At 45.5% G+C, this 13776-nt stretch overlaps 1 protein-coding gene across 1 annotated transcript in view; it reads right to left on the reverse strand.

Annotated features, from left to right (window-relative positions):
- Positions 1–3519: 3519 nt before the first annotated feature.
- Positions 3520–13776, reverse strand: part of RUBCNL (rubicon like autophagy enhancer) — a gene marked incomplete at both ends in the record, with an annotated part of 23080 nt that continues 12823 nt past the window's right edge. The window contains 5 exons of the mRNA XM_080797851.1: positions 3520–3632; positions 4542–4632; positions 5282–5435; positions 8100–8161; positions 9104–9342. Coding sequence (XP_080653977.1) covers positions 3520–3632; positions 4542–4632; positions 5282–5435; positions 8100–8161; positions 9104–9342 — 659 coding nt within the window. The remainder of the gene's footprint in view (positions 3633–4541; positions 4633–5281; positions 5436–8099; positions 8162–9103; positions 9343–13776) is intronic.

The following is a 13776-nucleotide window of genomic DNA, read 5'->3' on the forward strand; positions in this document are numbered from 1 at the left end:
CCCCCTTGCCATGTGTGTGGGGATCTCTATCCGTACAGACACCCACAGGTCGAGAGATGCTATAGTTTGCACGCCATTGTTACCGTTCAGGTCTTGACGCCTGAACGGAAGAGATGGAGAACTGGAGGACATCCGAAACCATGACGCTCACTCACCATCTAGCCCTCCTGATGCCCCCAAATGTTGGTGCATTGGTCTCCCAGGGCTGTGGCAACAAATGACCACAAATTGAGTGGTTAAGACAACAGGCATTTATTCTTTCACCATTCTGGAAGTTAGAAGTCCAAAGTCAAGGTGTCTGCAGGGTAGGGTTCCTTCTTGAGGCTTCGAGGGAGAACCTGCTCCATGCCTTCCTTCTAGGGTCTGCTGCTTGCCTGCAGGCCTCCATGTTCCTTGGCTTATAGACACATGGCCCCATGACAGGCATTCTCCCTGGGACTTCTGTGTCTGTATCTCCATCCAGATTTCCCTTTTCTTATAAGAACACCAGTCATTAGATCAAGATTCGCCCCAATCCAGCATGACCTCATCTTAATCACATCATCAACGACCTATTTCCAAATAAGGCCACATTCAAACGTACCTGGAGTGAGAACTTCAACTTTTTTTGTGGGGGAAGGGACAGGGGGACACAATTCAACCCACAATAATAGGTATCGTTCTAATCCGCATATTAAACGGAGACACAGAGTAATTTACTCAGAGAGACACAGAAAATAGTTGGTATAACTCAGTTTTTAATTTGTCTTGACCTGATTATTACCACTTAATAATTGCTTGTACCAGGCCCTCTGCTGGGTGCTTCATTTCCGCGTCTAATCCTCACAGCAACTGCATATGCTTATTAAACCCCCCCCCCCCCCATTTTACAGAGGCAGGAGCGCACGGAGCATTTAAGCAGCTTGCAGAGTCCCATGAATACAAAGCGGCAGATCTGGGAATCCATCGCTTAATTCTCACCCAAGTCAACCCACTAGAATATCTCTGAGATGTCTCACTCCTCCTCCTCACCCATCCTTACTCCCTATCCCTCAGTATAACTCCCTCCTGCAGCTGAGAATCATGATATGTTACTGGAATTTTCCAAGCGATCAGTGTAAAGGCAAAACCGATCACTGGGATCCCAGCACAGCAACTGGCTACCTCACAGCGGGGACGAGTCTGATGAGAAAGACCAAGTCTTCATCTTCCTCTGGCAGCCAGGGAGGAGTTTTCCTCCGGAAAAACCAGGGCAGTGAGTCAGTCCCATTAAAGAACAATGTATGTCACAACTGATCACTTCCCCACAGGCCGCTGCACATGCCCTGAGGCCACTTCTGGGTTCTAACGGGCACCTCACTGGGAAGAAACATCTGTGACCACGGTGGGGAGGGACCGAGTCAGCCAAACCCACAGAGTGGCTATTCATACTGCCTCATTCTTCCTCAAAATAAAAAATCAAAGGCATCACTTCCTGGCAGCTGCGGGCACTCCTCCTTCCTCAACGTCAGAGATGTGTCTCACACACGTCCACATTCCGGTGTCTTGTGAACACAGCAGCCCGGACACAGAGCCCTTCAGGCAACGAGGACGCCGCAGAAAGTTCCTCAAATCAACACAAGAGTGCGAGTGAGAAAGCCCTCAGCCCCATGGCACTAGTTAAGGTTTGACCAGCACTTACAAGTTCGGATTGGTTTTGCTTCTATTATCTCAAAACGGTACCACGTGGGTAGGGGCTAGGAATGTGGGCTTTGGAGGCAGGCGGACTCAAATGCCAAAGCTAGCTCTCCTGTGCACCACCTGTGGGGACTTAGGTCATTTCTCTTCTCTTAGCCTGTTGTCTTGCTTGTGAAATGACGATGCTGACACAAACTAATAGAGATGGTATAAGGATTATTAACACAGCACTCTGACTCCTGATTCCTAAGAAGGAATGAATATAAGCTACAGATAGGAAAAAAACACTGCTTTAAATTTGATCTTATTTATCTTATCCTATGTACCTAAATTTCTATTTGAAAGAGACCTGGCTTGGGTTGACTGGGTGGCTCAGGTGGTTAAGCATCTGCCTTCGGCTCAGGTCATTATCTCAGGGTCCTAGGACTGAGCCTTGCATCGGGCTCCCTGCTCAGTGGGGAGCCTGCTTCTCCCTCTCTCTCTCTGCCACTCCTCCTGCTTGTGCTCTCTCTTTCAAATAAATAAATAAAATCTTAAAAAAAGAGAGAGAGGCCTGGCTTAAACAATAAATGAGAGCACAGTCCCAGGTGCATCTAGGATATGAAAACAAGTGACAGGATGAGATTGGTAGGATTGGTAGACACACTCATTTCTTTCATTTGCTCAATATTATCCTACTGAATACAACACACACACACACACACACACACACACACACACACACGACTGGGTGGGGTTTGGGGACAACCAGTACCACTCTATTGCCTGCCCCTCCTGTTTGAGAAGTTCATGTGGAATAGGTTTAGTTAGGGCCTGTGGGTCCCGGGGGGATAGGACCCTCATGCTCCAGACCAAAGATGTGCTGGAAAGGGACCCAGGGCCAGGACCCTTCTCAAGTAGGAAAGAGTATACAGGAGGTAGAAGGGAAACAAACAAACAAACAAAAACAGAATCGCGTGTCTCAAGAAAGCATATAAATAAAAGAATATAGGGAAAATAAATTCGTAACGGTTTAGCAATTTGCCTCGTCTTTTTAACTGATGTCTATGATTTTATTATTCCTAAAATCACATTGTTCATTAACAGTAGTTTCCCACGATTTAAGTCTGTAAATACCTTATGTTCAGTTTTATACTGATAAGACAAAATCCTAAAGGGCAGGGATGAAGTTCCACCCAGCCGCGCATCTCTGCCTCAGTGTTTAGAAGAGAGATGACAAGTGCCTCGCGGGTCTGTGCGTCTCTGGGGGCACGGCGTAGAGGCACCTGCTTCAGATAGCAACTCCAGGCACCACTGAGCAACTCCAGCTGGTCTTAAAATGGGTGCACCTGCGGAAGTAACGTGTGCTCTCTCTGCCCACCCTGGAGCAGGGAAATCTATAACACGATTACAAAACGGATATAATTACGAAACGGCACTTAAGTCGGAAAAAACCCGGGAGTAGACAGATCGCAGGCTGCATTTTTGTTCACTGAGAGTACCAATCCGTTTCACAAAACAAGCTTGAGAGAAAGACAAACGGAGTCATTCGTCTTGTCAGTTACAATTCATACAAAAATAGGCTCCAATATCAGCTACATATAACCACTCAAATACGATTGAAGATCAAAAAAACTCATAAAAAAAACCAGCAGCAGCAAAAACACTGAACATTTGTAAACAAAACCACCAGTAACAAACCTATGCTTAATAACCAAAAAAAGTGCATTCTTTTAAAAACATTAAATATATATATAATAAAAAAAATATTGGCCACTTTTTCCCCAATATACAGTACTCAACATCTGCAACAATCTGATCAATGATAGACAGGAATTGGTGTTCTAAGGCATGTTGAACAGTCTTTTCCATAATACTCAGGCATCATGTTGCTGCAGAAGGTAAACTTTGCCAAAGTCTCCTCCGAGCTGTGATCCGCGCGCACCGGGGGCACTCGGAGGACCGGAAACACTGCTTGTGAAAGCACGCTCTGCACCCTAGAGCAGGAGGACAGCCATCAGCAAGCAGCCTATCTTGTTTTCTCACATACGTACAAATGCTCATCCCCACCCTGGGGAGAGACATGGTCTGGGTCCAGAAATCAGTCGTCCAACAAGAAATGAGGCAGGTTGGAACGGACAGATTCTAAAGTCCCCAGTGTGCCATGAACACAGTCTCCTCCTGTGCTGAGTCCTGCTGACTTCACACCCTGACGGGTGTTGAGCCTGACATCACACCCCAGTGAGCTCTCTGCACACAGATCCGTGCTATGAAGTTTCTCTGCTGGGGAGCCTCTCCTGTGATCCTGCCTGAAGGGTTCGGGGAGTTGGTGCTGGAGTGGTAAAGGGGAGGAATGGCTCTTATCAAGGGTAAAGGCAGAATGCATGGTCAGATCTCTCCCAAGAAAGAGCTGAGAGGTCACGGGATTTCCTCAAGCATCAATACAGACAGTCTAACAAAGTCGAGCATCTCTGCTATGAAGAGCCAGGTAGTAAACACATTAGATTTTTTGGGCTACATGGTCTCCATGATGATGACTCAAACTGCCCTTGGAGTGCAAAAGGGGCCAGGGACAGCATCTCAGCCTTAAACATGACAGTGGTCCAATTCTAAAACTGGGGCAGTGGCTACAGCTTGCCCTGGTGGGAAGGAACTGGGCCATAGGCAAAAGGGGAACCACTCTTCCCTCCTGTATGGGGAGATGTCCCCCGTCATCCCCACCTCACCCAAATTCTCTTCCCCATGCACCCAAAACTCCATGAGGTCCTACCCTACATACACGCATGCACTAGCACCATTATACTTCCAACAACAATGTGCTTAAATGATTAAGCTGCTATTAAGCTCATTGTGCGCTTCCATTATTAAGCTATTATCAAGCGTGCATTATGAAGTTATTAAGATACCTGCACATCTTCTACATGTCTCAGTTTGAAAGGGGAAGATGACGGCTGTACTCTGGCAAAATTCACAAATGAAGCCCTTTCCTTGACACAGCTGTAAGAGAAAGGGCCAAAAAGTTAAAATCCTCCTTGGCAACGATTCTTTTGATGGAGAAGCCAAATTACTACTTTCATAGAACTTTATAAACCTCTGTCGTTAAGTGTCTGGCATCCCGGCCTCTAGAAGGACCAGGATGCTAGATCTCGCTAGAGTGGAGTAAACAGATGTGAACGGTACGTGTGCCTCTGTTTTGCCTGGACAGATTTAGTTCGAGACACCAGGGAAAGAGCATGACTTTATACGTGGGACTTCAGATGATCTACTCTTATTTCTGAGGGCTGTTCCACAATTTTTGAGTTCATGCAGACACAGAGCTCCTAGTCCCCGGGATCCTGAGTCCACATGGCTGTCCTTGGCAGGTCCGGGCAGATGGGAGTCAGGCAAGGCCCCCAGCAGGGCTTGGCCCTGACACGAAGAAGTTGATTGGCCCACGCTTGCTTTCCCAGCCCTGCCGGGGGCCAGCATGACGATCTTGGCTGTTACCGAATAGCTCCGAGCCTCATTTCCCTCATCTGGAAATAGTGTTCCCCGCACTTCCCTCACGGTCAGTGGTGGTTAAATGAGGTAAGGTGCAGAACACCCATCCCAGGCCCTGAAGTGTAAGGGACAGCTCAGGGACCCATCTGTCCCAGGGGAGCCTTACCTCACAGCTGGCCACATGCGCAAGGGAAGCTTTTAGAATGTCCTTGAGCAAGGGCACCAGCAGCCTTTTCTTGACCCTGACCAGATCCTCCAGGGAGAACAGGTGGAGCTCATCAGTCAGGTGCCTCGGCACCTGCTCAAACTCCTTTAGCGCGCTGCCAGGGAGGAAACAAAGAGGAATTCAGACAGCCACCCACACAGAGGCCGTGACACAAGGAGGCTGAGCAGGCGGGGGTTTTCTCTGGCACTCACACTTGATTGTTTTTTTAACTCAGTTAAAAAAAAAAGCCCAAGAGCAAGTGAACCTGACTCACCATCTGACATTCTGCAAGTTTGTTTGGAAGCCAGAAACCCCAAATTCCCTAAAAGCGGATTTCAAAAAGCTGAGCCAGCAGAAAAACATATCTCTTGCAGTCTGCCCATGGAGGTACTCAGCAAAAGACAGCTGCACATTTATTTTTCAAGTCTTAAAAACGTGTACTGAGTTTAAAAAAAAAAAAAAGACGACCTCATTCATTCCAGCTCAATTTCAAGTCCATCTGCCTGCTGACTGTTGTCTGGCCAGCAGGAGGATCACTGCTCATAAGCAGGTGCATGACTCCCCCAGCCAGGAGTCCAGCACCGAGCCCAAGACCCAAGCATCCAACTGTGAGCTCATCGTAGCCACCTGTGTGTCTGAAGAGCAGTCACAGACAGATTGCATCTTTCTCCAACCCCTATCTATCTCCTTCTGAATTCCCTAAATCAGTGAGTAGCGCCACACACTCATTCCTGAGCCAGCCACTGCCTACGCCAGACTTGACATTCCAATCACGCCAACCTGTGCTGAATTCTCCATCCAGCCTGAGATGCTCGCTCACGCTGCTTCTTCTGGAGGGGGACCCCTGACACTTCTTCTTCAGTCTGACTTGCTCTTTAAACTCAGTTTTTTTCTCCAGGAAGCTCTGTGGCCCTCCTCCCTGCCCCGCCCCATGGGACCTAACTGTTGCCTCTTCTGAGCGGCACCATGTGTATGTGTCTAACACATGATCTGGCAATAAGAGGTTTGTGCTTTCTCCCTGGATATAACATGAGTCCTACAGACTTTTTATCTGAAGCACAGAATGGATACTCAAGAAATTTTGGTAGACAGTAATAATTATGGGGATTGTTATATGTTACAGGCAAGAAAACTGACAGCCTGAGACATAGTTAATCTGTCATACCACTGCCATGAGGTAGAGCTTAAGGCCAAATAACCACAGGAGACATGCTCCTCCCCAAGAAATTTAATTCAAAGGCAATACATTATCATTAAATAAAGATCAGAAACTGAAAGCAGCTTTAAAACAAAATGATTTTTTTGGGACGCCTCGGTGTCTCAGTCAGGTAAGCATCTACCTTCTGCTCAGGTCATGATCCCAGGGTCCTGGGGTCGAGTCCTACATCGGGTTTGATGTGGGGAGCCTGTTTCTCCCTCTGCCTGCTGTTCCCCCTACTATGTGCTCTCTCTCTCTCTCTCTCTGGCAAATAAATAAATAAATAAATAAAATCTTAAAAAAAACAATAAAACGAAACAATTTTTTTAAAACTATGATCCTGTCTATTATAACAAATAATCTTAACCCCTTAAGTAACCTCTTTTCTCACTTAAAAAATTCTATCTCTGTCATTGAATTCATGCCTATACCTTTATGCCATGGCTCCCCAAAATTCCACCGCTAGAATTTTATTCTAAGGACATATTATGGTTGTGCATAGAGATTCACCTAAAGCCCAGTTTTTTAAACAACAAATGGTATTAAAAATCCAAGTATCTATAAGGTATTAAAATCTATCTAGTTTACTATCTATAGAGTATAGTATACTCTATAGAGTATAAAGATAGTATACTACCTATAGAGATATTAAAATCTATCTTAATATAAAGATACTAAAATCTATTAGATTAAAAATCTACCAGTAAGAGAACCATACCAAAATTAACACCACATGATACTATAAAGTACTAAACAGCAATGACGGTTTGACACGCCCTCCATCAGGGATTTTTTAAAAAGGCCATCGATACACCCCTGCTTAGAGCACCTCTAGTCACAACAACTAAAAGGTGAAAGCAGCCCAAGGTGGCTGAACGGGTAAACAAAATGCAGTAGGTACATATAATGGAATATTTTTCAGCCCTAAAAGGGGAAGGAAATTCTGACCCATGCTACAACATGGGCATACCTCCAGGAAATTATGTTGAGTGCCATAAGCCAGTCACAAAAGCACAAATACTCTGTGGCTGCACTTCCATGAGTCACGCAGAAGAGTGAGTCCATAGAGACAGTAAGGAGAATGGTGGTTGCCAGGGGCAGGAGGAGCGAGGGAGGAGGGAGTTATTGCTAAACAGATACAGAGTTTCAGTTTTGCAAGAGAAAAAATTCTGTGGATGGATGGTGGTGACCGTTGGACAAGAATGTGAATGTACTTAATGCCACTGAATTGTACACTTAAAATGGTTAAGATGGTATATTTTGTTATGCTTGTTTGGTCACAACTTAAAATAACAACAGTAATCACAGTAAGGCCACCGGCTGGAGTTATTTCATCCTTGTTTTGGCCGATTCTTCTAACACATTAAGTTCATTACTAGTGAGCCAGAAGATTCAGCAACTTTAACGACAGGGACTGGATCATCAAGAAGAGGCCCGAGAGAGTTGCTGTGCTAAGGGGCCCTGTGGATTGGAGGAGCTGGGAGCAGGTGGCACACAAGGGACTGGCAGGTGTGTGTAGGTATGCAGAGGCCCCCAGCCCTCCCAACCTCAGGCATGGCCTGGCCCAGCCAACATCAGTACCTTTCAGCAAACCTGCAGGTCTTCAACAGCTTCTTGATATGAAAAAGTTGTTCCCGGGTTTCCTAATGTGAGACGCCAAACAGGGGGAGAGGTTAATGTGATCAATGACACAGGAAATGTACAAATCAAATTTAAATGTTAGTTCTAACTTCGAAATGCTACAACTCTGTAAGACAAACCTTTGAAGCAAACAGTCTATATAGCAGGGGTTCATGACTGAGTCCACTAGAAACCTAAGTTGTGTGAAGCCCGAGACTTACACAACCATTGGGGACCTTCTTTGAGGAAGGCACAAAACTATGTGTGAAAGATGGAGATCCTGCCTTTTGTGGCTACATGGATGAAACTGGAGGGCATCGTGCTAAGTAAAATCAGACAGACACAGAAAGAAAAAAACTGCATGGTCTCACTTACACGTAGAATCTTAAAAAAGTCAAAAACATGGAAGCAGAGAGTTGAACAGAGCTCCTGAGAGACAGGGAGGTGGGGCAAATGGGGAGATGCTGGCCAAAGGGAACAAAGGTGCAGTTATGTAGAATGAATAAGTCTACAGGTCTAATATATGGTTTGAGGACTATAGTTAATAATACTGTATTGAACACTGGAAACTTGCTAAGAGAGTACATTTCAGGTGCTCCCAATACACACACACACACACCCCCAACTGTGGAGACAGAGATGCTAATTAGCTTGACCAGTAATTATTTCACTTATTGAACATCATATTATCATGCTCTACACCTTAAACATAATTTTATTTTAAAAACTAATAATAAATAAATGTCAAAATCTATGTGATAAATGCAAAACGATGCCTACATAGGGAATTTGGTACCGGGTCTTGGAAAGGCCCTGAAGCTAAAGCTCCAGCAGCTGGCAGTAAACTTGCCCTTTGAAGGGTCCGGCTGTGTCCCCTGAGACGGTGCAAGGTTGCAAGGTGTACTGGAGGCCGCAGGTCCCTTGGCATCAGCGGCCCCGCCTCCCCCACCGAGGCCGGTGCTCACCCTCACTCTGTCCAGTTCCTTGACCTTGGCGTACAGGCCGTGGCCGATGCTCAGCAGATTGAAAACGGGCTGGGGCCCCAGACCGTCCAGCAGCCGTTTGGAGAAATTGCTGACGTAGTACTTCCTGAAGTCCCACGTGGTCAGAATCCGCGCAGGAATGCAGCTCTCTGCGTAGACGTGGCAGCAGTCACAGAAGTACTTGCCCAGGTAGTCGCAGTACCGGAGCCGCTTCACAAACTCTGCAAGAGCCCACAGGAAGTTGAGTGAGCACGCCTCACCTTGGCTGGCAAATGGCAAACCCACTGCCCTCTGCCCACCCCCCCACCCCCTCCCTCCACCGCTTCCCATTCCCAGTGAGGTTCAAGACCCAGATGGCTGGGTTTGTGCTGCTAACACCGTACTCGCCCTCATAGCCTCTGAGAAAGCTCCAGCAGGGGCTAGAGGCTGTGTATTATATGGCCCTTCAGGAGTGCTGCTTTCCAAAAACAGGCATCAGAAAAAGAGAAAGCCGCCCCAAATACTCCTGAATTTGGAAGACAAGCATTGTAAACGGCAGTATAGGCAAAAGAACACAAGGTTTAGAGTCCAGAAATCGGTGGGAGTCTACCCTCTCCCTCCCACCCACCAGGAGCCTGAGGGCTGGTCGAACCCTTTCAAGCTAACTATCCTGAAGCTATAAAAAGCAGCTTAGGACCAGGTTATGGGCTATCACACCTACGGAAAGTGCTTGGTAAATCGTCAGGCACGCTAAGGACACCTTAGGGAGCAGCACCCCGAAGACTTCCTGGATAAACCCAGGGCAAACACATTATAGAGACGCAGCAAGGACAGGAATAGGCAATACACGGAAACAGGGAGTGCAGCTGACCAGGAATGATGTGAGAAACGATCTCAGCAACAAGGATGTGCATGTTGAAAGAGTGAATGCTTGGTGTTGCAGGAGACCGTCACAGAGGTAGAGGACCCAGGGCCAGCGAGGGGCAGAGGGGCGGACACTCACTCTCAGGGCTGACCTGAAGGGACTTTCTAGGAGGACATTTCCATGATACTTTAACTCTTCGATGTGTAGCAGGACTCCTGCTTCTGTGACACCAGACACAAATGCTAACAGGTGCACGTGGAGACACACGTGCTCATTACAGTACGTTACGGCAATCTGAACATACATTAAGAAGCACCCAGCTAGACAAGCACAGTGCCCTCAACAATGAAATGACAGAGAGTCTACGGATGCATGGATGAGTGTGGGCAGTGGACATCCAGTTCTAGATGCTTACACTGCCGTCGTGATTTTGCTTCTTTTTTTTTTTTTTAAGATTTTACTTATTTTTATTTAACAGACAGAGGTCACAAGTAGGCAGAGAGGCAGAAAGAAAGGAGGCAGGGTCCCTGCTGAGCAGAGAGCCCAATGTGGGGCTCGATCCCAGGACCCTAGGACCATGACCTGAACCGAAGGCAGAGGCTTTAACCCACTGAGCCACCCAGGTGCCCCGTGATTTTGCTTCTAAAAACACACATACACAGTCCAAGAGGATCCCCACCAAAAAGCCAAAAGTGAACACTTTCAGAGGGCAGGAGAAAGGATTTTTCATTCTTTTGCATTTTTTAATTTGTTCAAATGAGCATGCATTGCTTTCTGAAATATATCTAGCAAAATATATTGGCAAGCAAAAGGTGTAGGGACAAATGCATCAAGTCCCTGTGTACCCGCCACCCAGTTTAAGAAGAAGACAGCCACTCAGTTAAGTCTCCCCAGTGTTCCGCCCTCAATCTTGGCGTCTAAGATGGGCGAGGGTGATATCATCATCATCAGATTAAATGAAAGGATGGGTGGCAAAGCAGCTACCACAGCACCTGGTACGCCGAAGATTCTAAATCTAGTTTCCTTGCCCCAGCTTCCAGAATAAACAAGGTCGCTTGTATTTTAATGAAAGGAGACATTACTTGAATGACTTGAGCTTTCAATGAGTTAAGTACATTGCTAGTCCTATATGCTTCTGCACGTATGTTTACAAAAATAAAATAAAATATAAAACCAATCAATCAATCAATAAACCAGGCCCGAGTGACTGCGGGAGCTATCCTTTACTGACCACTGACTTTGTGTCACGCTCTGGTTAAAATTCTCACCTACACTGTGTCATTCTCTGCTCGAACCAGTAAGAGGCACGGGCTATTACGTCCCATTTCACTGATGAGAGCACAGACAGGGAATGAAGAGACACACGGAGCGCAGGCTAGTGGGGTTCCCACCCATGTCTGGCCTGAAGCTCCAGCTTTTGGCCATCACAGCCCCCTCACCCTCTGCCGCATGCAATGGAGGGAAAGGGTGAGGAGCTAATGCCTTTGCGCTTGCCCAAATTATCCCTCAGACCCCGGTCGAACCCATTGATTCTATTTACAATAGTTTATGTTCTATAAAGGTGCCATGAACACCGAATTTATCAAAACAGGTACATATGCTCCTGAGGGAAAAACAAGTTTAGGCTTCTGTGACCCTCTGGTACCATTTTCACCAACCGGTCAATATATAACCCTGTTTTATGTGTGTTTTCTGTTTAAAAACACCATATCTAATGTATTTTGTTATAATTTATTTTTAACAGCCTTATATATATTATCAACGCTAAACCAACAATAACAACCTTACATATTCATTGCGAACAATATATTATTTTGTTATATTTTTGTTATATCCTTGGTCAGGGCCAACAGCACTATCTGTAACTCATGCCTGAATGAAGCCTATCTAATGCATGTATATTTTCCATAAAGCAAATCATACCCTTCTCGTGCTTAGAAGCACTTCAGTACCATATGTGGGGGATATTTTAAATAGCTAACTCTTCAACAAAAAAATGCAAAGCTGTAACAAATAAAAAAGCCATTCGATAAACCATGAGAAGGCCTTGTTCACAGTATGAGAGAGAAAACCGAAGGCAGAGCACTGCTCTCAGCTGGAAATGTGTGCTTCAGGCAATTCAAATTTCAGGCAACTCAAATTTTTGGTGCTTTGTGCATTTCTGGGCATGACTGTGAAAACACCATGAGTAATGATTCTGTGACCACCAATAAATTTTATCCAGTAGGTAAATCTGCAAATACGGAATCATAAACAACCAGGTTCAATTATAAGGTCACACAACTAGGATTGACAAATTCTTGTTAAGAACTCGTTAAATGCTTAATGTTTATGGCTGAGTTCTTCAATTTCAAATCTTGAGAAGTCAGTTGTATGTGTCTATTTCCTACCCTGGATTATGATTTCTGATTTGTCAGATGATGAGTATTTTTTGGCTTGTGACAGGGCCTTGATACATTTTATATAAAATGGGCAGAAAGGAAGGTATGCTCTGGCCCTTCCACTCTACGTTTCTGATCAAACTTAGCAGGATCGGAAGAAAAAGGGGGACAGATGGGACCAATAAATTTTCCTGATGTAATTCATCTTTTCCTAAAATCTACAATCCTAAAATTTCAATGTCCGGTCATTCATTCATCAAATCTCATTGACTTTCTACTAAGTACTATACTATCGATACAGAATAAATGATCTCTCTCTTTGGTTTCTTCAGTCCTTTAATTAAAACAGAGCTAAACGACGCATCCTAAACCAGGTGTTCTCGACCAGGGGGGATTCCTTAAGAATATGTGGAAATATCTGGAGATATTTCCAGTTGTCATAACTGGGGAGCCACCAGTAGCATCTAGTGATTCTTTTGAACGTCCTAGAATGTACAGGACAGCCCTTCAACAGAGTCAGTGATACTTAAGTCAAGAAGTCCTGCTCTAAACCACAACTGTTCTCATTGGAGGGAAAAGTCAATGCCACAGAAAAAAAAAATAGGAAAGACAAATTCTAGACCAATGCTGTCCAACAGATCTTTCTGGGTGGAGGGAACTGTTCTAAGCCTGTGCTGTCCAGTGTAGTAGCTACAAGCCACATGTGGCTACTGAGCACTTGAAACGTAGCTAGTGTGTCTGAGGATCTGGATCGTTTTTTAAAGACTTTGTTTATTTGACACAGAGAGGGAGAAAGCACAAGCAGGTGGAGTGGCAGGCAGAGGGAGAAGCAGGCTCCCTCTGAGCAGAGAGCCCAATGTGGGACTCAATCCCAGGACCCTGGATCATGACCTGAGCCGAAGGCCGATGCTTAACTGACTAAGCCACCCAGGCGCCCTGAGGAACTGGATTTTTAACTTTAATTAATTTAAATTAAATCTTAAATAGCCACATGAGGGAGTGGCTACCATGCTGGACAGTGGAGTTTTAGAATAAAGGTGGCTAAAGAGAAATAATGGCTAAATGCAGTGTCCTGAAACTCGGTTAGAAGCTGGATGGAAAATTAGCTACAAAATGACATCATGAGAACAACAAACGAATATGGACTAGTACGAGAGTATTAGAGAATTGTTACTAATTTCCTTTGGTGTGCTAACTGTTCATCATCCTTATTTTTAGAACATGCTGGAATATTAAAGGGTAAGCTGTCACGTTGTCTGCATACTTTTCAAATGGTTCAACATGTGTGAGATTGAAGGAGCCCAAGGAGACCAGACAACTACATGCCATGTGCCGTTCTGGACTGGACCTGGGAGCTGATCAAGGTCATGGGTGAGATCCGAATCAGTCTGTGCCTGAGTGAATGGGACTGTATCAACGCGAAGCCCTCA

This window comes from Martes martes (genome assembly GCF_963455335.1).
Source record: "Martes martes genome assembly, chromosome: 3".
Classification (NCBI taxonomy): Eukaryota; Metazoa; Chordata; class Mammalia; order Carnivora; family Mustelidae; genus Martes; species Martes martes.